The sequence below is a fragment of the Gymnodraco acuticeps genome, unplaced genomic scaffold, assembly GCF_902827175.1.
Source record: "Gymnodraco acuticeps unplaced genomic scaffold, fGymAcu1.1, whole genome shotgun sequence".
Taxonomy (NCBI): Eukaryota; Metazoa; Chordata; class Actinopteri; order Perciformes; family Bathydraconidae; genus Gymnodraco; species Gymnodraco acuticeps.
Genome location: NW_022989974.1, coordinates 1,722,150 through 1,746,861, shown reverse-complemented (window position 1 = coordinate 1,746,861; position 24,712 = coordinate 1,722,150). Strand labels below are relative to the sequence as shown.

General features: G+C 40.8%; 1 protein-coding gene across 2 annotated transcripts; it reads left to right on the top strand.

Annotated features, from left to right (window-relative positions):
- The first annotated feature begins 980 nt into the window (after positions 1-980).
- col2a1a (collagen, type II, alpha 1a) lies at positions 981-23,552 on the top strand. Of its 2 annotated transcripts, XM_034210944.1 has the most exons (54): positions 981-1,285; positions 3,068-3,274; positions 4,502-4,518; positions 4,668-4,700; positions 5,429-5,461; positions 5,641-5,694; positions 5,985-6,077; positions 6,707-6,784; positions 7,124-7,168; positions 7,289-7,342; positions 7,781-7,834; positions 8,235-8,288; positions 8,391-8,444; positions 8,551-8,604; positions 9,204-9,248; positions 9,406-9,459; positions 9,576-9,620; positions 9,737-9,790; positions 10,450-10,548; positions 10,652-10,696; positions 11,073-11,171; positions 11,260-11,313; positions 11,428-11,535; positions 11,631-11,684; positions 11,779-11,877; positions 11,991-12,044; positions 12,872-12,970; positions 13,116-13,169; positions 13,283-13,336; positions 13,426-13,479; positions 14,374-14,427; positions 14,996-15,040; positions 15,277-15,375; positions 15,573-15,680; positions 15,802-15,855; positions 15,942-15,995; positions 16,096-16,149; positions 17,095-17,148; positions 17,239-17,346; positions 17,484-17,537; positions 17,966-18,019; positions 18,135-18,296; positions 18,550-18,657; positions 18,757-18,864; positions 19,000-19,053; positions 19,154-19,261; positions 19,807-19,860; positions 19,974-20,081; positions 20,168-20,221; positions 20,789-20,896; positions 20,997-21,285; positions 21,389-21,576; positions 21,668-21,910; positions 22,037-23,552. In XM_034210944.1, exons 1-54 carry the CDS (start codon positions 1,192-1,194, stop codon positions 22,181-22,183), a joined length of 4,464 nt encoding a protein of 1,487 aa, XP_034066835.1. In that variant the 5' UTR covers positions 981-1,191; the 3' UTR covers positions 22,184-23,552. The 2 variants fall into 2 exon arrangements, with proteins under 2 accessions (XP_034066835.1, XP_034066836.1); XM_034210945.1 differs by lacking the exon at positions 3,068-3,274.
- Positions 23,553-24,712: the final 1,160 nt, after the last annotated feature.

Sequence of the window (24,712 nt, the reverse complement as noted above, 5' to 3'; positions counted from 1 at the left end):
AGACTAGACCGAACAAACAACCCCGCTGACCCATTGTGGAGTTCGCATAACCAACTGAGAGTTTAACCGCACACGGCACCTCATTATTATTAAAAAAAAAGAAAAGCTTTGTTAAGTATTTAAGAACATTTATATCAAAGAGATTCGGGTAGAAAGATTTCTAACAGTCTGGGAAAACTTGAAAGCCATAATGTTCAGCTAATGAACAGTTTCGTAATAAAGCAGTTTGAAGAAAATTATCTTTAATCTCACAATCATTTTGTGTCTTTTACAATATACCAATATTTTCTAAGGAAAAAAATAAACTTTGCAAGTATTTTTTTTTACATTTGTGACAGTACGAAGTCTTTCTTTACCTTCTTATAAATAGTTTCTAGCTATGCTCCTAGAGAAGTATGACAGTGGAGTAGAAAGACCAGGTGTAAAGGAGTAGATTTTTCTTCAAAGTATTATGGTTTTCAATACATCCAAGCTTATTCTCAGAAGAAAATACTATAATTTGTCTGTAATCAGTTTTCAGATGGTCAAGAACAATAACATATGTTCTTGTTTTCATGTATGTGTACACCATAATACTGTAAATATGATTTTCCAATAGATATAGTGTTGTGTACTTTAGTCTTTAACAAAAAAGCTATTACTTTTATCATTATTGGGTCATTGTAAAACATAACATTTGCTCTAAAATTCATTTTTCAGTCAGCTCCCAGGTTTTGAATTCACTGTCAGTGTGGCATGTGGTAGGCTTGACCTGTGCAGCCTGTCGCTCCCTTCCTGATGAGAAAGGGAAGGTGCATCTGCCGGCTATAGGCCAGGCCAAGCAGGTCAGGAGAGGAAGGCTTGAGTTGAAAAAAAGAAAAGAGCACCCTGGGAGTTTAGATGCTGCTGGATTGAGGGGAGGGAGATGAGGTTCAGGTTTCAGCCTGACAGGGGGTCTGGGGGAAGGACTGGTATTTTGGAATATACGAAGTACCGTACAAGGCACAGTGGACATAAAACCGCGTTGCTTGCCCTTACGCGGTGGGTGCAAAGTGCCAGCTTGGGCCCCGCGTTGGATAGAGTTTTGGAGGGTTTGACTGCATGGTGCTATAAGTCTTTGGGAGCACACTTTATACACCACTGACTGAAAACCCGGGTCTTCATCCATCTCTTCACTTCTTACCTTAGCTACTTCGTGTCTAATATTTAGACATGTTTGGCTTTGTGGATTCAAGGACTGTTCTGCTACTTGTAGCATCCCAATTTGTTTTACTAGCCGTCGTCAGATGTCAGGAAGAGGCTGACCGTAAGTTGCACTGCTTTTCTTGACTTGTTTCTTTTTATTTGCAAAGAAATGTAGATTGTGTCTTTGATGATTTGTCTGACTTGTTGTTGCCTTCCAAATCTTCTCTACCTGATGTGTCCATTGCTTCAGAAGTCTCCTATGATAAGAAGAATGGTGCAAAGTAAATCACATGTCAGTCGTGTGATGTCAAATGAAGAGCAGGAGCACAACTGTTTTGTTTTTGTTTCCAATGCCATCATTACATGCTATTAACAGTTACTTCATTGTAAAAATGTTCTGATGGTGTGGAGGCAAACAGGCTATCAATGGTCTTTCTAAGTAAGTAAGTTTCTCTCTCTAGGAATGGTGAGGCTGTCAAGGCACATCAGTGTGTGATGGAGGACCAGGAGAACAAGTGTCCGCTTGTCTCACCTGAGTCCTGCTGCTCAGCCTCTCCTGCTGTGTTTGCTCATTAAGTAGTCAAAGCTTTGAGCAGCACATACTGCAAATGTAAACTTATTGATGCCTCAAAGCCTTTGGATCACTATTTCCTACCATTATGAAGCAGAAACACTTGTTTGTAGATTGTCATACAAATCAGGATTTTTATTGAAATACATTTAAGTTCAACTGTTTTTAAGACATGTAGACATGAGTAAACCTCACCCACAGGGTTTGGCTGGAGCAGATTCAGGGGGTTTCTTGATGTGAAGTGACAGGGTCAGACAGCCTGACCCCAGGCTAGCAGGCTCAAAGGGGAGCAGGACGGGAGGACAGGGTTCACAGCAGGGAGTCAACAGATGATGGACACTTGGTTGTATTTATAGCAACATTGTCCGGCTCCTAATTTTTACAGCAATAATCAGCATTACATTAACCTACATATTGTAACTAAAAAAGTGGTGGTAAGGTAACAGGCAAATATTTTAAGCTGTAAGTAGCCAAACTCATTTCTGACCAACCCGTGACATGTGAGTCACGCTAAGCATCTCTTTCACCAATATGCTGAAAAAAACCCAAACAACAGCAGTAAGTAGGCCCAGCCCTAAGCTGTGAACACCAAACAAATCACCCATTCTTAATTCTCCAAAGTGTTTGCACTGGCGCTTGACACAGCTATGGGATCCAGATGGAGAAACTTAGAAGGAACCAGTGTTTACTTAAGGCAGAAGCTTGTCAATTGGGCACAGTATGCCTGTAAGAGAGGTTCATTCATGAGAGCAGGCCTGCAGGTTAAATATACTCAGCCAGCCACGTGAAATACCTCAGACACAACTGTTAACTGTGGCTCTTGTTGACATTACTTTTTATGCTGCTATAAAGTTCTCCTTATGACAACTTGGAAGCTTTTTCTTGCACGCTTCATGAGTTATTTTAGAACGTTTTCAATTATAGTCCACACAGCTAATGATTGGTGTATTTTTGGGGTTTGAACCAACACCTGTTCATCAGCATCACAAGAAACAAAGCCAATTACTATCTGTTCATTAACACCATGCAATCACATTAAGATGTTTGAATGTCTCTTTTTGTGCACTAATTCATGAAAAGCTTGAATTGATACAGGATATCATTCTTCTTCCTCCGCTGACCACTCCTCCTCCATGCTGCGTTCACTCATCCTACTTCCTTGCCGTGCCCTTTGACCCCCTTTCATCCAATTACTTCTCCACCTTTTTTTATAACATCTTTACCAACACTGTATCTAAAAAAAAAAACCTTTCCCTTTCTAATTCTCTATTTAACCTTCATCTCTGTCCCCCCTCTGTTTACCTGCCATGCTGCCCCCTGCTGGCCACACAGAGGAGGCAGGTGGCTGCATCCAGGACGGCCAGCAGTATAATGATAAGGATGTGTGGAAGCCCGAGCCGTGTCGTATCTGTGTGTGCGACAGCGGAGCGGTTCTGTGTGATGAGATAATCTGCGAGGAGATCAAAGAATGTGCCAACCCTCTCATCCCATCTGGAGAGTGCTGTCCCATCTGCCCTGCTGATGCCAGTGCCCCCATTGGTTGTAATTTATTTATTCACATACCCATAAATAAATTACTCTTTTAGCTTGCATTTATCTCGCCCTTGCCTGGCCAATGCTTTTGAATGGGGAACAGCTTCAGAGTCCAAATACTCTGCTTACTCAAGGCTGCAGCAGTGGCTCATTAAAGCATCTAAATGTCATTTTAATAGTGTGGGCTGCTCTAAAGCAGTTTACTTTTATGATTTGGAATTAGCAGTAATGATGTTCCCTTTTCAAAAGCTGCCCTCTACATGCTTGGTTTGGATGGAGACCAGACAAGCATCATTATCAGGATCCTCTCGTTCCTGATGAAAGTCTTTTTCATGTGGAACAGGGTGCATCCTGGGATGTGCTGTCTGGTTCTCACCTGAACCTGTAGAGATGCTTCTGCTCATTTTAACTCATGACTAAGATGAAGCTTATGTTCACATTGAGCTTAAACTCAAGTATTTATATGAAGCTCTTCTACAACATGATGATGTCATCAGAGAGGGACCAATGTTTTTCTTACCTTTTATGTTTGAGGCCTCATGTCCTGACTGTACAGGTGAACCTGTCGAAGGTTCAAGGCCTCTGCATCCCTCTGGTGGCCTAAGAGGCCGACATGAATGATATATTTAACAAGATTTACACTTAGCAGTTAAAGAGACACATATATGTACAGGTGCATTATTTAAAAAACAATAGAAATCCTATCAGAAAAACATCTTTTGTATACATCTGAGTTCCTGCTCGGTAATTGATAGCCCAGGCCATCAGGAGTAGAATACAACTTCAGATCACTTAGGTATTCTCCTCAAATGTTGTATACATAAACATTATATTCATCTTTGGAGAATACACTTACTGGCACCGGCTGCCATGCTTTATCCAATAAGCTAAGCTTTGCTTGCTTATGATCTTAACTTACATTCATATTTTGCTTTAATGATACAAATACTAAATACTTTCTTAGTCCATGCTTGCTTTTGCTTCATTCCTTTTCAAATGTTATCTTGCCAATAATTTATGCAGATGGGTTCTTTGGGTTTGGTGAATTTCCTTTGATCACTTAGCATCACTAGAGTTTCCTTTCAGGTCCCCTTTTCTAAGAATCACAAACTAGGTCTTTAATCAGTGAAATGTCTGAATTATACTTATTATACTAATTATTATGTCTTATTTGTACATTTTTAATGTTTTATTCTTCCTTCCCCTCCTTCAAACATCCATCTGCAACATCAGAGACACTCGGTGCTCAGGTGAGGCAATGGGTGATGGGAAAATACAGATATGATTCACTCAGAAGGAACAGTATAAAAACATCCACATAATATCATTGTTTATTAAGTTGAAGTAACGTTTCTTTGTAAAGTGTGTCAGTCCACTGATTCTTTATGTCATCTTTCAGGGCCAAAAAGGAGAACCAGGAGATATTGCCGATGTAAGTATGAATCCTCTGCAGTTCATTATACTGAAGTTATATTGCTTTACACATCCACACTAAACTGCTTTGTGCCAAATATCAATATTAGTGTTCATTTCCTAAGAGAAAAGATTGTCAAACAAAGTCATCTTTGCAATAATTACACACTTTAGTTTTCCTTATTCTGGCCCATTAGATGTTCAACACTGGGCCAAATCATGTCCACAACAATCACAGAAACAAAGCATGTGTTTCTTAAGGATTGGACATTTTTCTACAGATTTATATAGTTATTATCAATAGCGTAGTAATTCTTTGGATTATCCCACTTTTTCTGGAGTTTCAAACATTTGTGATCATTAGAGGGGCAATTAATTGCTGATAAGAGACTAACTAAAATGCCCAACAATCCCTCATTGAACTTTGTATTACTTGAGGAAAAACAGTGCATTCCTTGGACACAATGAACCCAATCAAATCCTCTTAGGTCTTCTCAGCAACTGTGTTGCCAGTGCACATGTCAGGTGGACAAAGTAGTCCAAATTAGAGGTTAAAAGGAGGTGATTACTTTTTTTCTTTTGTCCTGTCACACGAAATCCTCATCAGATTGGGTCTTAGTGTCCACCTCCTACAAAGCTGGAATGTTCTTTTCTAATTTTAGCTGTTCAGAAACACCAAATACACAACTTAAAAGAAAGGTCTTGTAATGAAGCATCACTGACAAAAGCTTTTTATCTCTGTTGCAGGTTGTAGGACCAAAAGGACCACCGGGCCCAATGGTAAATATCACTTTATTGATTTAATGCATAATCTGAGGGGACTTTTACTGTTTATTATGTTCATTCTACACTTATCCAAACATTGTTCAATGTTGTTGTTTATTGGTAGACAATGAGATTCTTGTTCTGAATTCATCCATCTTGGGAATCTTACTAAGACAAATATCTTTAATTCACAGGGCCCCTCAGGTGAGCAGGGATCACGCGGAGAAGCTGGCGCTAAGGGTGATAAGGTAAGAGAAAAGACACCCCAAATCACCCCTCCACCAATCTACTTACTACATCCTGAACAATGTCTCAAATTAATGTGAGACTCCAGCATCAGGCTGCTTAACATTGGTACAAGCAACAATAATTGACCTGACAGAGTTCAGTATAGTTGGAGATTGAAGTGTTATTACTTCTCATTTTCTAAGAACAACTGACTGACCATCATGCAACAGTTAAACAGGATTTCTGACCTGAATCCCCTTTAGTTCTCGTAATGAATTTAGAGAAAATAACCCTCTCTCTTTTTCCCTAGGGAAATGCAGGACCTCGTGGAAGAGATGGCGAGCCCGGCACCCCCGGAAACCCCGGACCCGCCGGCACACCTGGAACACCAGGACTTGGAGGGGTGAGTCTGAAAGTGTTCTTCTGTAACACATGGCATAAAACAGGAAGTTACCAAACCATATAGCCATATTTAGCCCCAAATCCTGCATCAAATAACAGCAATGATTAGCCAAACATTTAAAACAGTGGAACAATACAAAATAAGATATCACCTAAGGCCAAATTTGAGATATAAATCACATGATCAGTATCCATCTTAACCATATCCAAATCCATGGTTTTCTCTATTTACGAAGAACCTGGTGAATTGAACTGAATTGTTGTGCTTTGAGACTTCCTTTTGCCGATTTGAGTTGATAAACACATGCATACAGGCCCAAATTAGTCAATCAATTATGTATTTGTTCTCTAAATAAGAGAAAGAGAGAGGAATGTGAAGGCACACTACAGAAATAATGTCCTAAATGGACTGCAGTATTCTTGTAGAGTGAGCAGAAGTATGACTGCTGAAATGGTGCTGTTCTTTAGCTGATAAATATATTCTACCTTCATGGCTACTGAACCCCTTATAAGTCATGAATTCAGTTAATGTCTTTGAGTTGCTGCAGTGTGTAATGGCCCACTTAGCTGAGGCAGCGCAGGCAGGATAAACAACATTAACCGTCTCTATCTGTTTGTGTTGTTTTACAGAACTTTGCTGCTCAGATGGCTGGAGGTTTTGATGAGAAGTCTGGAGGCGCTCAGATGGGTGTGATGCAGGGACCAATGGTAAGCCTACTGTCTCACAGAGGAGTGAAAGTCTATGTTTTTGGATTGAAAATAGCAAATACATATTGAGACTGATATCCAAATGCTGGACAAATACATTGCTCTGATTCATTCATTTCTTAAAATCACTTTTTGTGGCTTTAGTCCATCTTTCACAATGATGAAACCTCATACACTTAGCTTGTCTAACAGCTCAAACGTAGAAGTAGAAGATGATTGCCTTGCTGCCACCTTGTGGTTCAGTCGGTTTTAAAAGAGATGTTAAACTACCTATTTGGTTGATTTGTTACTATTTGTGGTGTATAACCTTTCTCTGTATGTGTTGTGTCTCTCCTTCAGGGTCCTATGGGTCCTCGTGGCCCCCCCGGACCAAGTGGAGCTCCTGTAAGTAGATGAATTACAGCAGTACATCATAATGTGATTGATCATTCACATCCAACAGATACTGTTGATGTCATAAATGAATAAATCCCTAATACTTTGCTTTGTCATTTGAACATATAGGGCCCACAAGGTTTCCAAGGATCCCCTGGAGAGGCTGGAGAGCCCGGACCAGCTGTAAGTATCCACACATATCCCAGAATGCATCTGCCCAACAGACTGATTTCATACTGTAACGCTCACATTTTGAAGGTTACACTACACTCAAAAAGAGAAATATGCTGATATTTATAATGTCAGCGGTATTTTAAGTCTCATTACTCTTGATTTTAATTCATTAACAGTAGATATGATGTTGTTATCTACAGAATATAAGATATTATCCCCCATTACCTTTTATATAGTTTAATGATTTCATTTTGTATTCACTTCAAATGTCATGCCAATAAAGCAAATATATTCGATAGAAAATCCCCTATTTTGTGCTGTAGCCTCACATTTAGTTGGACAGTATGAAGACAGTGTTTTGCATTTTGCAGCTCAAAAATCTGTCTCATATTCTGCGTAACACTTCAATAACGGTAACTAATGATTCATTGTTTGTTTTCACAACAGGGCGCATTGGGACCACGTGGACCATCTGGACCTTCTGGCAAACCTGGAAGCGATGTAAGGCTTCATCATAAACCAACAGTATTATTAAAACATAAGAGCAAAACCTACACAAGCCAAGGTCAAAGGTCAAGGCCAACTGAAGAGTAAAACATTTCTTAAGGAAAAGTGAAAACTTATTTTTGTATCTCCTAAAAAACAATGCAACTTGTTCACTATATTGCCTTAGTTTAGTTTCACAATGATGTTTGAGTCAATCCAACACATTCACAACTCTTCATAAGCTCCCTACTCTTTAAATCAAATGCTCCACAAGGGGGCACTCTCTCCCCTCACAATACTGGTGAGCATGATGACTTCAGAAACTCCACAGTAAAATGCAGAGCAGCCACACTTTATTAGCAGCTGCTGAACACTGCTTGAACAAATCATAATTCCACTTCCTGTTTGTTTCTAGGGTGATGCTGGCAAACCTGGCAAAGCTGGTGAGCGTGGACCTGCAGGGCCTCAGGTGACTAACTCCACGATTACACCACACGTTAAAGCCAAGGGAAGAACATAGTGATGCGGTTGAGTATTCCTCATGTTAATATTTTGTGATTTTGTATTTCAGGGAGCTCGTGGATTCCCTGGAACTCCTGGACTTCCCGGAATCAAAGGACACAGAGTGAGTGTTTCCACCTTACTGATGCAATATGAAACACTTTTCTAACGATGGCACCTGAGGACTGAGTGATGTAGTGTGAGTCCTGATGAGTTGTGTTCCTCTGCAGGGTCATCCTGGTCTGGATGGAGCTAAGGGAGAAACTGGAGCCGCAGGAGCCAAGGTAAGATAACACATAGAGGAAATACGACTAGTTATGGAATCTAACTAATTCATTAGGTACAAACACCAGGTGCTTCATTATATTTCAGAATCAAATGTACTTTTTACTATACGTTAATTGGTAAAACTGAAAAACGAGTTACTTTTCACATTAAGATAAATATTTCAACATAGAAATCAACCAATATATTATGATGTATTATTATAGTTAAAGCTACCAATCAGTTTATGAAGTAGGTGAAGTCCACCTTTACCATCTGCAACATTAAAGTGATGCATCACTAACAGCCAGTTAATGCATAATTAGCCAGTAATATTATGTAAAGCATGTGATTCTAAACTGGGACATTCTGCCTCATAAGTACTTTTACTGTAGGTGTTATATGTTTATCTTGATGCTTATCCTTACTTTACTTTTACCGTTGATCATACAGCCAGACTTGTACTTGGAGCAAAGTTCTTCTAAACTGTTTTACTAGTTTTACTTAAGCAAAAGATTTGAGTAACTCTAAAGCATATAATGCAAATCAAATTGGTGTGCAGTTCCTTCCATGTTTTCCAATCACTTGTTCTAAACTTCTAATCTTTTCCCCCCATCAGGGAGAGTCTGGTTCTGCTGGAGAGAACGGCGCCTCCGGACCCATGGTGAGTCTCCACTGCTTTCTCTCCTCTGTCATATTATTTTAGACATTAAAGAAGAACAGAATAGGATGCTAGGGAAGATAAGTAATAGGTTTATACATTGAAGCTATATGTTCCATGATGATGAAGATGAACTGACGGATCTTATCTTCCTCTGCAGGGACCCCGTGGTCTGCCCGGTGAGAGGGGTCGCTCTGGAGCTGCTGGGTCTGCTGTGAGTCACAAACTGCCTTAACTCACTGAGCGTCCATATGTTTATATACAACAATCATATCATGGTTTCTTCATTTTGAAGTACTCATCTGATTATGCTGTCTCTTCACTCCACAGGGTGCCCGTGGTAATGATGGTCTGCCCGGTCCTGCTGGTCCTCCTGTGAGTATCACAGTTCCCGCTTTGCATTCATTTGATTGATATTCTTGCCTTTAATGACACAGCAACAAATAGATGAGACATGAATCCTAACCTGCATATGTTTTCTTTGTCTACAGGGGCCTCTTGGTCCTGCTGGAGCTCCCGGTTTCCCAGGATCCCCAGGATCTAAGGTTTGTGCAGATCACATTAAAAAAATAATTGTTTTCCTGAAGCAGAACTGATATAATCAAATAAATCACCAAAGCCTTGTGAGGGTCACTTCAACCATGTGTGGTTAACTGCACCATCACTTAGTGAACCCTACAGTTGGTCTCTATTTATTCAGTCAGGTTACATTCAATAATACAAACCCATGACCTCTGTTGTCTGGTTCTTGTAGCTACTGTTACTCATACACAAATAATACACTTCTGTAGTATATTTGACAAACTACTCGAAAACCTCATCAAGAAAGAAAAGGATGCATTTATACACACGTCATTATTATAACGATTATTGTGTCTTTATGTAACAAGCATAAAAATACATTCACCTCGAACAGATAAGAGAGGATTTATGCGAGATTTTGTAATTAGCTAATTTTCATCTGAAGTCACAAGTACACAAAAGTACAAGTACAAGTACAAGAAAACACATAATAATCAACAGACAATAAAAACGTCATATTCAGTTGCATTACTTTTTCATAAATATGTATGGGAACATTTTGAAATGGAAAGAACAGGTGCTAATCCCACTATTATCTTCAGCCATATGGATTACGAGCCAAATGAAATGTAGAATAAACACTTTTCTACCTGTTATTGATGAAGTTATTGTGTCCTGTCAGGGAGAAGCTGGTCCTACTGGAGGCCGTGGATCTGAAGGAGCACAGGGACCTCGCGGAGAGGCCGGCACCCCCGGATCTCCTGGACCCTCTGGTGCATCTGTAAGTTTCATTTGTATTCAGTACATTCAGCAGCACTGTTCTGACATTGTGTTATTTATTAATGATTTCATGTTGACACGCTGCTTTTTCTCTGTCTTTGTAGGGTAACCCTGGTACTGATGGTATTCCTGGATCTAAAGGATCTGCTGTAAGTTTTTGGTTAAAAAGTCATCCATTGTTTTGTTGTAATTTATGTATGACTGTTTACTTTATTCTTTATACTAATTCAGTGAAACCAAGCTGTGTCGTAAAAAAGAGAGAGACAGAATCTCGACGAATGATATATATCCTTTTTATACATCTTCCTGTTCTCGATAAACAAGAAAACGCATTAGCTGCAAAATACATCAACTGTAGCCATACACAATGTAATACATGTTTCTGACTAGTTACATATTACAATAAGTACTACAGCTGCACGTTTTATTAATCATTTAGTTACAATTGTTGATGTTTGTTTATATGTATTGCTAATCTTTGAATTATATTTGAATTAACATTTTTTGTTTCTTTCTTCTCTGAAGGGTGGTGCTGGTATTGCTGGTGCTCCTGGTTTCCCCGGACCCCGTGGCCCCCCCGGACCTCAGGGCGCTACAGGATCTCTGGGACCAAAGGGACAGTCTGTAAGTCACTCAGAAATGAAACTGTAAAATCTTAATACTTATTTTTGTTGTGATTATTTACAGTTGTCTTCTTTCTTGCCATGTTTAGGGAGACCCTGGTCTTCCTGGATTCAAAGGAGAGGCTGGACCCAAAGGAGAGCTTGTGAGTTGTTCCTACTGAACTTCATTGATTTATTTAGACCTTAACCACGGTGAAGCCTATTCAAACGAAAAAAGACTACATTGAAGATTTACTTACATATCTATATTTTCCCAGGGCCCTATTGGTCCCCTAGGTGGCCCTGGACCCTCTGGTGAAGAAGGAAAGAGAGGAGCAAGAGGAGAGCCTGGAACAGCCGGACCCCTCGGACCCCCAGGAGAGAGAGTAAGTCATCAGCAGGAACAACAACATCGGTAGAAAGTCACATTATTAATTATTTTATTCACAATCTAATCAAATGTATCTCTGATTGTTTCCAGGGAGCTCCCGGTAACCGTGGTTTCCCAGGACAGGATGGTCTTGCTGGAGCTAAGGTGGGTCCTGAACCAGAGAGCTGCAGCACCAGAAGGATGCATAGCTGATACATCTCTACCTGATTGTTATTGACTTGCCTGATTTCTTCTTCAGGGCGCCCTTGGTGAGCGAGGTGTTCCTGGTGCTGTTGGGCCCAAAGGTAGCGGCGGAGACCCCGGACGCACAGGAGAGGCTGGTCTGCCCGGAGCCAGAGTGAGTCAGAGCTGTCAGACAGTGTTGATTTCATGTTGTATATGTTTTATATGATTTAGCTGAGATTTCTCCCACCTGATGCATGATGCTAAAGATCTCTGTGCCTTTCACAGGGTCTTACTGGTCGCCCCGGAGATGCTGGACCTCAAGGCAAAGTTGGAGCCCCTGTGAGTACATCATCCATCCAATAATAATCCTGTCATGCCGATTGAAGGTGGCAGGGTTTCATTTAAAAAGATCCAAGACAAAACAGCTACATATGCTTGCATTATGATTCATATATGTTTGCATGATGCACTTTAAAGTGAAAATGTTGTTTACTTTCATGACTAGACACGTTGAAATGAATTAGAACGAGATATAATACATATAAATCATTTGACACTAAAAAGGTTTTTCTGAGAAACAAGACAGCAATTTTCAAATATGATAACACTTGCCGGTATAAACCCCAATACTAGCAGACTTTGAATGACTACTCTCACATACCCCTTCTTGATGTTAAGGGTACACATTGTTAGCTCCCTTAGATCAAATGTATATAGCTGTCTTTCTATTGAGTGAAGGGTGGAAACATTTAAGATAAACATTTGAACTGCTAAAAGATTGAGGGTAGAAGCACACATAGGTGTGTAACCTGTATTAGGTGGGTATATGGGGAATAAAGATAAATAAATGTTACACCTGTGTGAGAAGGAGAATATGAAAGTATATATTCTTCTGGATCTAAAGATGGAGGACTAAAAGGTTTCCTGTAAACATAGATTGGCCCAAATACTGCAGCTTTTAAATGCCTATTTCTGAGCATATGATTTCAAACTTAACAATCTTGAAAAGCTTTTGTACATTGTGTGGCATTGCCTTTCTTCTTTAATACAAATACAGGTACTGTGTACCCTAGTATAACTATCTTAGATTTAACATACATGATGATCACTGACATTATTGTTATATCTGAGTTTCAGTACTGATTTCTTACCTTTTACTTTCACAGGGATCTAATGGAGATGACGGTCGCCCCGGACCCCCCGGCCCTCTGGGAGCCCGTGGACAGCCCGGCGTGATGGGATTCCCCGGACCAAAGGGAGCCAATGTGAGTTAATAAGAGCAGAGCAGGAGTAATAATACAAATGTAAACACATCTATGGCTAGATCACCAGTACTCCTACCCATGTTGTTTACCTTGCAGCACTCCAACATAAAAAGACCGTTTATTAACAGTGATTTCTCTTCATCAGGGTGTAGCTGGAAAGACAGGAGAGAAGGGTCTTGTTGGTCGTCCTGGACTGAGAGTGAGTACATTTTCACCATTATTACTTTACCTTCTATCAAATCCTCCCAAATGGATTCATCATTTTCTATCTCCGGATCACTTTTCATAAACAAAATACTTCTCTCTGAACAGGGTCTTTCTGGAAAAGATGGTGAGACTGGATCTGCTGGACCTTCCGGCCCTGCTGTGAGTATTTCAGTGTAATCACATGAGATAAGATAACAGTTTTAACTGTCTCTTCTTTGACTGATCACCTGTGTTTTGGTTCATTATAGGGACCCGCTGGAGAGAGAGGAGAGCAAGGACAGCCTGGACCCAATGGATTCCAGGTGAGTTAAATATCCCAGATACGCTGGAAATCAAACAAAAACAATATCATATTAGTGTGATTTATTTTCAATATGACTTCAAACTTTGGACATTATAAAGTGCTGTACAGACCAGGTCAAAACAGTGTTGGAAAGTATTAAGTACATTTGCTCACAGTACTTGATTATTTCAATTGTATGCACCTTCATACTTCTACTACACTACATCTCAGTGGCAGACATGTTACTTTGTCCGACAGCTTTACTTGCTTTCAAAGATTTGTATACACTTCCTGTCAAGTGAAAGCCATATATCTCCAAACTCTGTGATTTTAAATCTGGTTGTTGCTCATAGATAACTCTATGATGTTAAGGATGATTGTTTCTTTACTTATAAGTTGAGAAAAAGCTTCTTGGATCAGCTGAAAACATGCATTGTCACTAAGCTGAAAACAAGAAATACAAAGCTGAACTCAGGGACAGTTGACTTTTTAACCAATAAATGACTCTCCCAGGACAGCAACGCTACAAACATCATGATCTTCTAAAATATGGTGTATTGCTGCAGACTAAACTACCCGACAAAGCAGTTTAAATTAGCACGACCAAACATCCGCAGCAGTAACATACACTTTAACGCAGCAAAAACAATATTAATACTGGAACATCATATATAGTGAAACACTGTTTTTCACAATGACTACTTTCTCCTTTCTCACTTTGGGTACATTTCTCTAATATTAAATACATACATCTGACTTTAATAAGGTTTTAGGTGCAGACGTTTTCATCGTAACATTTGTACAGTGTGCCTGTACTGCTGGCAGTGTCTGATTACTTTGTCCAGCACTGGATAGTGACCCAGTCTACATGTACAGATATCATATAATAACTCTCTTTGCTGTTGTTCTACAGGGTCTGCCTGGACCCAGTGGTGCCCCAGGAGAGGGTGGAAAGCCCGGAGACCAGGTGAGTGACATTTAGAAAAGAAAAAGGTTACTTGAGATTAGTTTCATCTGAAGGTCTGACAAACTCATCAACTCATCAATCTCATCAACCCTGCACAACTTCCTTTGTGAATCAAATCTTCTTATAGTGTTTTAAAGTTACAGTTTAGTTAATGTTATTCAGTTATTTATATTATTATTTTTCTTATTTAATTAGTCTTTTTTAGTCAATGTATATAGATTTGGACTTGCAATGTTATTTATTTGAACCTGTCTCATTTACTTTTGTGATTTTTGTGAAGGGGATGCAGTAAAAACGCATTTACCCTTAAAATATTCTGTCTATGCTGAAAAAAAGTTTCCCATACCTTGATCAGCTTAATCTAATCCAACAGATGTAATACTCAATACTCAATGTCCACACAGCTGTTCCAGTTAATCAATAACTAAGATTCTCTCTTGGTATAAGATGACTTGTCTTGTCTTTTTTTACTGACAATAACAATGAGAGTTCAGCATACGTTTATGATAGAGTATTGTAAATATGTGCAATGATTTCAAAAACTCAAGCTGTTTCTTTCTGTTTGCAGGGAGTCCCTGGAGAGGCCGGAGCTAATGGTGTTGCTGGACCCAGAGTGAGTTTCCATGTTAAACCTCCATTACATTCATTTGAAAGTAAAGAGTAATACACATACTGTCACATACTGTTTATACATGAGCATATCGCATCATACACATTTTTGGTTTCATAATTTGATTTTATCCTCTTGGTACGCAACAAGCACTCCCCATACCTCATACCTCATACCTGAGCATCTGCAGCCACTTTCGGACCCTCGTGTTGATTGAGTTTCTTTTTGTCTCCTGACAGGGTGAGCGTGGTTTCCCAGGAGAGAGAGGAGGTGCTGGAGCTCAGGGTCTGCAGGGACCTCGTGGAATCCCTGGTACAGCTGGAAGTGATGGACCCAAGGTCAGTGGAGACTTTAGATTCAAATAGTTGTACTTGTTGTCTTTCAGGTATAGCAACATATCTACCAGTTTAAACTAGAGCAGCTCTTCCATTTGAATTGTTCACTATGTTCAATGTGAAGATGGAAAGATTTTACATTCAGGCAAGTTTTATACATAACGTTAGTTGACTGACACTATCACCTATTTGTTCTTCAGGGAGCCATTGGACCATCTGGTTCTGCTGGATCTCAGGGACCCCCCGGTCTGCAGGGTATGCCCGGAGAGAGAGGAACTGGTGGCATCACTGGAGCCAAGGGAGACAGAGTGAGTAGCAGATCATTGTCTCAATGCTCTTATCTTATAACATTATATTATTGATTATGTCTTGGAGCACATGCTATACCCTGAAACATATTAACATCAAGCTTTCTTCTTTGTCCAACAGGGTGACAACGGACAGAAGGGACCTGAGGGAGCTGCTGGAAAGGACGGTGGTAGAGTGAGTACAAAATAAATCCTTGATGTCAAAGTCAAGCTTCTTTTAAACCCTGTATTCTCTTGTATTAACGCTCTTATCTCCCTCAGGGTTTGACCGGTCCCATTGGTCCTCCTGGCCCATCCGGACCCAACGGCGCCAAGGTGAGAATAACAGTTTGACCCTTTGATATTTCAAGGGAAATAATATCAATTGATTTGATTTGTTTTGTTTGGATTGACTGACTGGTTCTCTACTTTCCAGGGTGAGACTGGAGCTTCAGGACCTAATGGTGCTGGCGGTGCTCGTGGTGCTCCTGTGAGTACCTCTGCGTCTGAAACTGAATGACGAATCTTCTACCAAAAAGAATCTACCTTGCTCAACAATGTTGGAGAAAGACTGGTGGAAAGAACATTACATTTAAGGCGATCCTTAACATATTTAATACGATATTGGCAGAGTAAGATTGATCGTGAAAATCAAAAGAGAATAGGTAATTAGTCGATACCTTAGTGACATGTAAAAATACTAACACACAAAACCAACTCCAATCAGAGCATACTATAGATCATTCATTTAAATATTATATAAAATATATTAATATCAGTGACAGCCCTAAGTAGAAAACATAATAATCAAGGTGTTGTTATTATGAACTTACACAACTGATCACATAATAAGAAGACAGGAAAGAGAGGAAAGAGGATGTATTAGTCATTATTCCAATCTGAAGGAGCTCTAAACAAAAAAAGCTTTCTCGCTATTGACTTAGTGACTAGATGAAGATAAGAAGAGAGCTGTTAAAAGTGTCTCAATTGAACAGAAACATGCCATCATCTCTATTACATTGTGAGGGGAATTAAAATGATAACATTTACAAATAAACTGCAGCAGATTTGTTTGGTTTTTCCTCTCAAGTCTCAAATTGAATAGCATCCTCTGAGCATCATGCTGCTGCTCCTAAGGGAAGTGCAAAGGTCTGAGGCTCTGCTTTCCTCTATAAAGACATTACCATACATAGTTTACAACAACAAAGGAGATCAAGTTGAGGACACTTTACTGCTTGGTCTGTCACTCAAAGGTTGTAACATGGTTGTGAATATAAAGGGAAGGGAACATATGTGAGTAAAAAAAGGTGTATAGATTCATATTTATCTTATCTAGCTTAGTTTATCATTTCATTGTTCCTTCTATAACTTCTTATATTAAATATAATAGTATAGCATAAATATGACCCCATGCTGACGTCTCTTCTTCCTGCAGGGTGACCGTGGAGAGGGCGGTCCTCCTGGCCCTGCTGGTTTCGCTGGACCTCCTGTAAGTAAAGTCACCACAGCTGTTATCGTTCAGATACAACAATTGAAATACAGAAATTGTCAATATAACTGTTCTATTTCAAATATCCAGGGTTCAGATGGTCAGCCTGGTGCCAAGGGAGAGCTTGGAGAGTCTGGACTGAAAGGAGATGGCGGTGCTCCCGGGCCTCAGGGACCCTCTGGAGCCCCTGGACCTGTGGTGAGTACCTCTAATCTTAATAAATAAGTTAAATCCTGGAAGATCTAAATGTCTTTACCTCACACTTCTGGATCTGTGCAGTACATTACAGTCATTGTAGTGTAACATCAATATGAGTTGTTGTTCCTCTTTTTCAGGGACCCACTGGTGTATCTGGACCTAAAGGAATGCGTGGTGCTCAGGGTGCTGCTGTAAGTTACTGAAACTGAAACGATTAATTGAAAAGCCATTATTCAGAAATGTTGATAATCCATTAAATCAAGTTTCTTTGTCACAACTCATTATTTTATGATAACTTGGGTTGACCAAAGTGCTAAACAAATTTAAGTAGACAACAAGTAAAATATCATCGTCTGTGACATCTTAAAAAGCCTATAAGATTTTGTGCTATTATTTTAAATTGTAAAGTATCTCAAATCTGCAGTCACAAAATCATAAAGGTTAATTGTTATTACTCGCATACAGAGAGAGATAAGGCCTTAGACCAAACCACAGTGGACAGTATGATTTATATTGCACAATAATTCCTGGCTATCTGATAACATCCAACAAACCTTAAGAATTGATGATGATAGTGACAGGTTGGGTGTGCTAACTGAACTCTTGTCCTCTTTTTCAGGGTGCTACTGGTTTCCCCGGTGCTGCTGGTAGAGTTGGAACTCCTGGTCCCAATGTGAGTGTTTCATCAATAACACCTTTGAGGAGGAAATGGATTTACTGAGTCAATCTAAAATGACTTGGAGTGTATTTCCAATCTCACCCACTGATATTCTCTCCGTCCATCGCAGGGTAACCCCGGTGCTGCTGGTCCTTCTGGCCCTGCTGGTAAAGACGGACCTAAGGGCGTTCGTGGTGATGCCGGTCTCACAGGAAGACAGGGAGACGGTGGGCTCCGTGGACCCGCAGGAACACATGGAGAGAAGGGAGAGGCTGGAGAGGATGGACCTCCTGTGAGTTTGAATTCAACCCAAAAACTGAAGTTTAAGAGAACATGCAGTAGGGCTGGACAATATTATAATTGAGATTGTTAAATCATATTAAAAAGTAATGTATTCTTCTTTATTGTTTATATTGTGATATAGGCGAGGCCTGTATGCATTTAATTTAAAACTGTTAAGGATTTCAGCCATATTGCCTAGCCATAGATCACAGTGGATATGCAGAAATAACCCTGACTCACATCTTCACTTTCCTCACTATTAGGGTCCCGATGGACCTTCAGGATCTATGGGTCTGGGTGGATCTCGTGGTATCGTAGGTCTGCCTGGTCAGCGTGGAGAGAGAGGTTTCGCTGGTCTCCCTGGACCTTCTGTAAGTGCTTGAAGCAACACTCCTTATAAAATCTATTTGACATGTTGTTGCATCTTCATCATTTGAAAGTTCTTAAAACTAAACGTACTCTGTGTTTAGGGAGAGCCTGGTAAACAAGGATCTACTGGTGGTGGTGGCGACCGCGGACCCCCTGGACCTGTGGGACCCCCAGGACTGAGTGGACCTTCTGGAGAGATTGGACGAGAGGTGAGCAATACACAATAACACTAACAGAGAAATGTAGGAACAGGAATTACAATATACTCAGAAAATAATGCTGTCATCTTTATTTATTGAATCACATTCTTGCCATGTCATTAAAAACATGTTTCTGTATCTCAGGGTACCGCTGGATCAGATGGACCCCCTGGTAGAGATGGATCTGCTGGAATCAAGGTGAGAGCCTCACGAAAATCTGACAACAAATCACACAGTCTGACAAGTGTTTTTTAGACCTGCTGGTTTGCAGAAGTCCTAACCTTGTGTCCTCTTGTAGGGAGAGAGAGGAAACACCGGACCCGCTGGTGCCCCTGGAGCTCCTGGAGCCCCCGGATCCACCGGACCTGTCGGACCCCTCGGAAAGCAGGGAGACAGAGGAGAGGGTGTAAGTAACACAACATACAACATACGACATACTACACAGGCACTATTCATTTTTACTTTATAATAAACTTTTTAGAGAATTTGTCCCATCAAAATCATTGAACATGAGGTACCGTAGGATTCCAACACATAATATGTAGCAAAAACTGTATACATATGCAATTGTTTACATCGTTTTCTGAAGATTAGACGTTAATGATTATATACAAAATATGTATCTAATATATCTAAATTCCTTTTGGACGATTACTATAACCATATATTTGTACAAAAGTTGGAAAAGCTATATCCGACAATAAATAAACATCAACATAAAAGCCTAAAGAAATTAAATAAGAGTACCACCTCTGCGAAATACAGCCATTAGATGAGGTAAAATACATTTGCCATTTATTTGGCTTAGGTGGTAAAAACCCTAATGTCACCATTGACTTATAATAATACCTTAAAGCAATAATAATAAAGTACACAGATATTCCAGAGACTACAATATGTGTGTGTATGTCCTCTTACTTGACTTAACCACTCTGTTGTCTCTTCCTTCAGGGCGCTCAAGGACCTGCAGGACCATCTGGACCCGCAGGAGCCCGAGGAATGGCTGTGAGTATCTCCAACTACAATACTATTATGTGGCTTTAGATCAGATTCTGGTCACTCAAAGTGCTACACATGTGCAGCCATGCATTTAAATACTTGTTCAATCTTCACTCCAGGGACCCCAAGGACCCCGTGGAGACAAGGGAGAGTCTGGTGAGACTGGAGAGAGAGGACAGAAGGGTCACCGTGGATTCACTGGACTGCAGGGTCTTCCTGGACCTCCTGTAAGTATAATCCAAATCTCTTTTTTATGTCACTTCCCTTCCTCTGTCTGTTCTACTGTCTCATTTTATTGTCCCCATCCTAACAGGGCCCCAACGGAGACTCTGGATCCGCTGGACCTGCCGGACCAAACGGAGCTAAGGTAAGAAAACTGAGTAAAGCAAAGGGCTAAAAGAGGAGAAAAGCTATTTTTCCATTTCTATCCTGCAGCTTTTACACCCGAGATATGTGATGGTAATGAAGGGCATAGGTTAGTCTTTTTGTAATTCTCCAATCACGTGAAGAAGACTGGGACAGGAAAGGCCACGTGCTTTAATTACCCAGTGCTGTGATAAGATGGGCAGCCGAGGCATTTTGAAATTACTCTCTGGAAGGAGGCAGAGGGGGCAGAGGGACGGTGATTTGTGAAACCACTCCTGCTGAGATCTGAAATGGACTTCAATATCTATCCTGGATTAGCTAAGCACTGCCTGATAAGGGAAATGAAGAGAAATGTCACCGTGCAAATAATCTTCATGCATAATAAGGCAAAGGGTCTGGGGTGATTAATAGAGAAGAACTGCTGGCCCGTTTGAATAGCTTAATCAGATTTATTTTCTTATTCAGACCGCAAATGGTTCTGAAATATACTGCAGTTTAGAAAATGGAGTAATATTTCAGACATGCTAGCTTCTACTGGCTTTAACTTCAACACTTCCTGTTTTTGTAGGGACCTGGAGGACCATCTGGACCCGCTGGCAAAGACGGATCAAATGGAACGCCCGGCCCCATCGGACCCCCTGGACCTCGTGGACGTTCTGGAGAAAGCGGCCCTGCTGTATGTCCACAAAATAATAAAAATATCCATAATCTCACCACAAGCGCTGCTACAGTCTATAACTGATTCCCTGATCAATGTCCTGCTTTCCAACCTTCAGGGTCCTCCCGGAAACGCTGGACCCCCAGGTCCCCCCGGTCCTCCCGGCCCCGGCATCGACATGTCTGCCTTTGCCGGTATGGGTCAGACTGAGAAGTCCCCCGATCCTCTGAGGTACATGAGGGCTGATGAGGCCTCCAGCTCCCTGAGGCAGCACGACGTTGAGGTGGATTCCACTCTGAAGTCCCTCAACAACCAGATCGAGAACCTGCGCAGCCCCGACGGCACCCAGAAGAACCCCGGCCGCACCTGCAGAGACCTGAAGCTGTGCCACCCCGAGTGGAAGAGCGGTAAGTCAGCCGTGGGGAAAGATTAAGATTGGAAAGCATTCAATAAGCTTGCCCTCTATTTCTAGACTTCATTATTTTAAACCTTATGATTTCATCTCTCCAGGTACCTACTGGGTGGACCCCAACATGGGCAGCATTGCTGATGCCATCAAGGTGTTCTGCAACATGGAGACTGGAGAGACCTGCGTGAAACCAAGCATCGCCGAGGTGCCAAAGAAGAACTGGTGGACAAGCAAGAGCAAGGACCGCAAACACGTCTGGTTCGGAGAGACCATGAATGGAGGATTCCACGTGAGTAAACTTATAATATCGGTATAACTGATCTTAATAGTAAAAACGATCCGAAAGGTGCTAATGACATCCCTAAATCTTCATCTTACAGTTCAGCTACGCTGATGACGGCCCTGTTGCCAACGCTGGCAGCATTCAGCTGACCTTCCTGAGGCTCCTGTCCACAGAGGCAACCCAGAACCTCACCTACCACTGCAAGAACAGCGTGGCCTACATGGACCAGGCCTCTGGCAACCTGAAGAAGGCTCTGAAGCTGCAGGGCTCCAACGAAGTGGAGATCCGCGCCGAGGGCACCAGTCGCTTCACTTACACCGTGATGGAGGATGGCTGCAAGGTGAGCGCAGACTGCAGCAAAATAGAGACAGAGGAAGCTAGACTTTAGTAGCTAGTTTTACATTTAAATGATTTTTGTTGTACCATAACACTTCCCTTAACCCATTTTTCTATTTCCACCCAACAGACACACACAGACCGATGGGCCAAGACCGTCATCGAGTACAAAACAAAGAAAACCTCCCGTCTGCCATTCGTGGACATTGCTCCCATGGACATCGGAGGAGCGGATCAGGAGTTCGGAGTGGAAGTAGGCGCAGTCTGCTTCTTGTAAAGTGGAATATCACAATGGCCCCCCAAAAAGAACACAGGAAATAAATAAACTCAAACCATGAACATTAACACACACACTTCCACAATAAAGAAGACTGGAAATTTATAAAAGAAAATTGATACTTTTTCTCTCACAACGAACAAAGTGCTCTCCAAGTTGTACTCCCTGGAAGTTAGCACTGAAGGGCACCGGCAATATCCGTACACCACACCAGCATCAACCCGTCAACCCGCTTCCTGATATCCAGTCATGTTTCCCATGGCCCACTGTTGACGGGGACGAGTCAGAGCCAGGAGGAAGAGGGACCAAGCGAACAAGTTATGGAGAACAGAAACATGACTTGACACTTATTTATTGTCTAACCTGAATGGGCAGAGTTGAGGTAGGACTGGACGGGTTTACTTTGTAAGTAAGAGAAGCCCCCTTTCCACTACAGAACAGCCGCACAGCCTCTGTCCCAGTCCTACTCCACCTCCCTCCCTGTTGCCCTCCTGACACACAAATACGGCATTTTGAATCAGTGTAGACCAAAAATAAAGTCAGTAAAATCAAATCCAGGTTCTCCACGCCTCTCCATCGTGAGCAGGAGTTAAACCTTTACTGTGTATTATAAATCCTTGGTTCTATTGTTGTAAAAGTCTGTGTTTATAAACAACCAGATGGTCTTATATATATTTCCACATTATGTGTGTACATGTGTTTATATGCACACCAACACTTTTTGGAAAGTGAGGTCACCTTTGGGATGTATGTTTCCATGATACCCCTCGACTGACCATCAGAGGAAGGGCCAGTTATCATCCCCCCCCCAAAAAAATTGAAAGAAGTTGAGGGATTTTTTATTTTTATTTTATTGTAGCCGTCCGGATTGTTTAAAGCTACCTCACTCTGAAAAACAAAGTGAAAATGTTTTAAATCTGGGATCTGGGGCTAAAAGGCCATTTATGCTTTGGGTTGCTCTCTCTTCAGAAGGTGCTATGAGTTCTTTAATTCAGTCTCCGCCCAACGCCCCCCCTCACAAACCCTTATTCCCACTAGCCTCACACCACACACTCACACTCCACCCTGCAGTCGGGTAAAGAAGGGGAGACATGGGCTACTTTGGAAAGCCTCCTCTGGAAAGCCTCAAAGGGGGCTTAGAGGAGGGTCGCTCAAAAACAAACCAGGGTGGGTTGTCTCTGTGTGTGTGTGAGGGCGTGTACATTTTTTAATTAATTTTATTATGATCATTTTTGTTTTGTTACACTTCTAATGGATGTAAATTGGAAAATAAAAGGAAAACCGGATTAAGAATGCAGTTGATTTTTAATTGTGTTTTGAATAAAAACAGAAATAGCGTGGGGACGTATTTCTACTTTCAACAGAACAATTCATGTGTGCTCAAATGTTGTTTTTTTCTGTTATACTTCATGAGGTCAGTTACTCTTGACTGTGAGTGGAGAGTGTGTGTGAGTGTGTGAAAGTTTAAGACTGTGTGTGTTTAATATGAGAGTCTAATAACAACAGGAACAGAAGTACTGTATTTGTTCTGCGGTGTCAGGGTGGGGCTGGGTGCAGATGGCTCCTGTTTGTCTGAACTAATAGGCATAAATAAAGATCATTTTGTGAATGAACTGAAGTCAAGTATCTTGTAGAGTAATTATGATTCTGAGTTACTGCGTCTCATACTGTGGCCAGCTACTTCTCCGGTCGGTTCTGAGTAATAGAAGCTTGACTTAAGCCTTCAAAGCGACATATTCTTATTCAAAATATAAAGCACAATTAGCTTCTCAAACGTAACATTTCATACACATGCAGATCCAAATCAGGACACACAAAAACATGCTAGTAATTCAGAAGGTGATGAGAACAAAATCAATGACAATTATTATTAGGACTGCGGAAAAAACAAGATTAATGGACATTTAAGGGACAACTCCACTGATAAATTATAAGGAAGTGAGTTTACCAGACGTCCATAGCTGCTCATCTGCTGGATCACAGTAGCTGCTACACCAAAATGTTGGTGGTAAAGTTGCATTGTGGGTAATCGTGTAGGCACCAGGGCCCAGGAGTTCAAAACGTGTAATCCCTATCTGATCAAATCAGATTTGGATTGTGGGTAGTTCAAAACCAAAAAACAGGATTAGGATCACTTTGATATCTGATCAGATCAGGAAATCCAATCCAAGCTTTAATCTGGATCAAATCTTCAAAACGGGTAGTTCAAACCGACAACACAGGATTGGGATCAATTTGATCCCAAAAAACTGGATTATCCTGATCCCACCAGAGGGGTGGATTTCCAGAGCAAAATGTACTGTACAATTTATTTTAAAATATGTTTCAATTTAAATAAGATGGCAAAGTTTGTTAACTGAAATAATACACAATTTTTAGCCTTCATGGCAAATACATTGTATTGTTTCCATTTTTACTCACGTTTGTGGTGGCCTATTTTGTTTTCAACCAAATGTTGATGACATAAATGTTTATGCTCATAACAATCACAACAAAGATTGTCAATAACAAATGTAATTTAGATTGAAG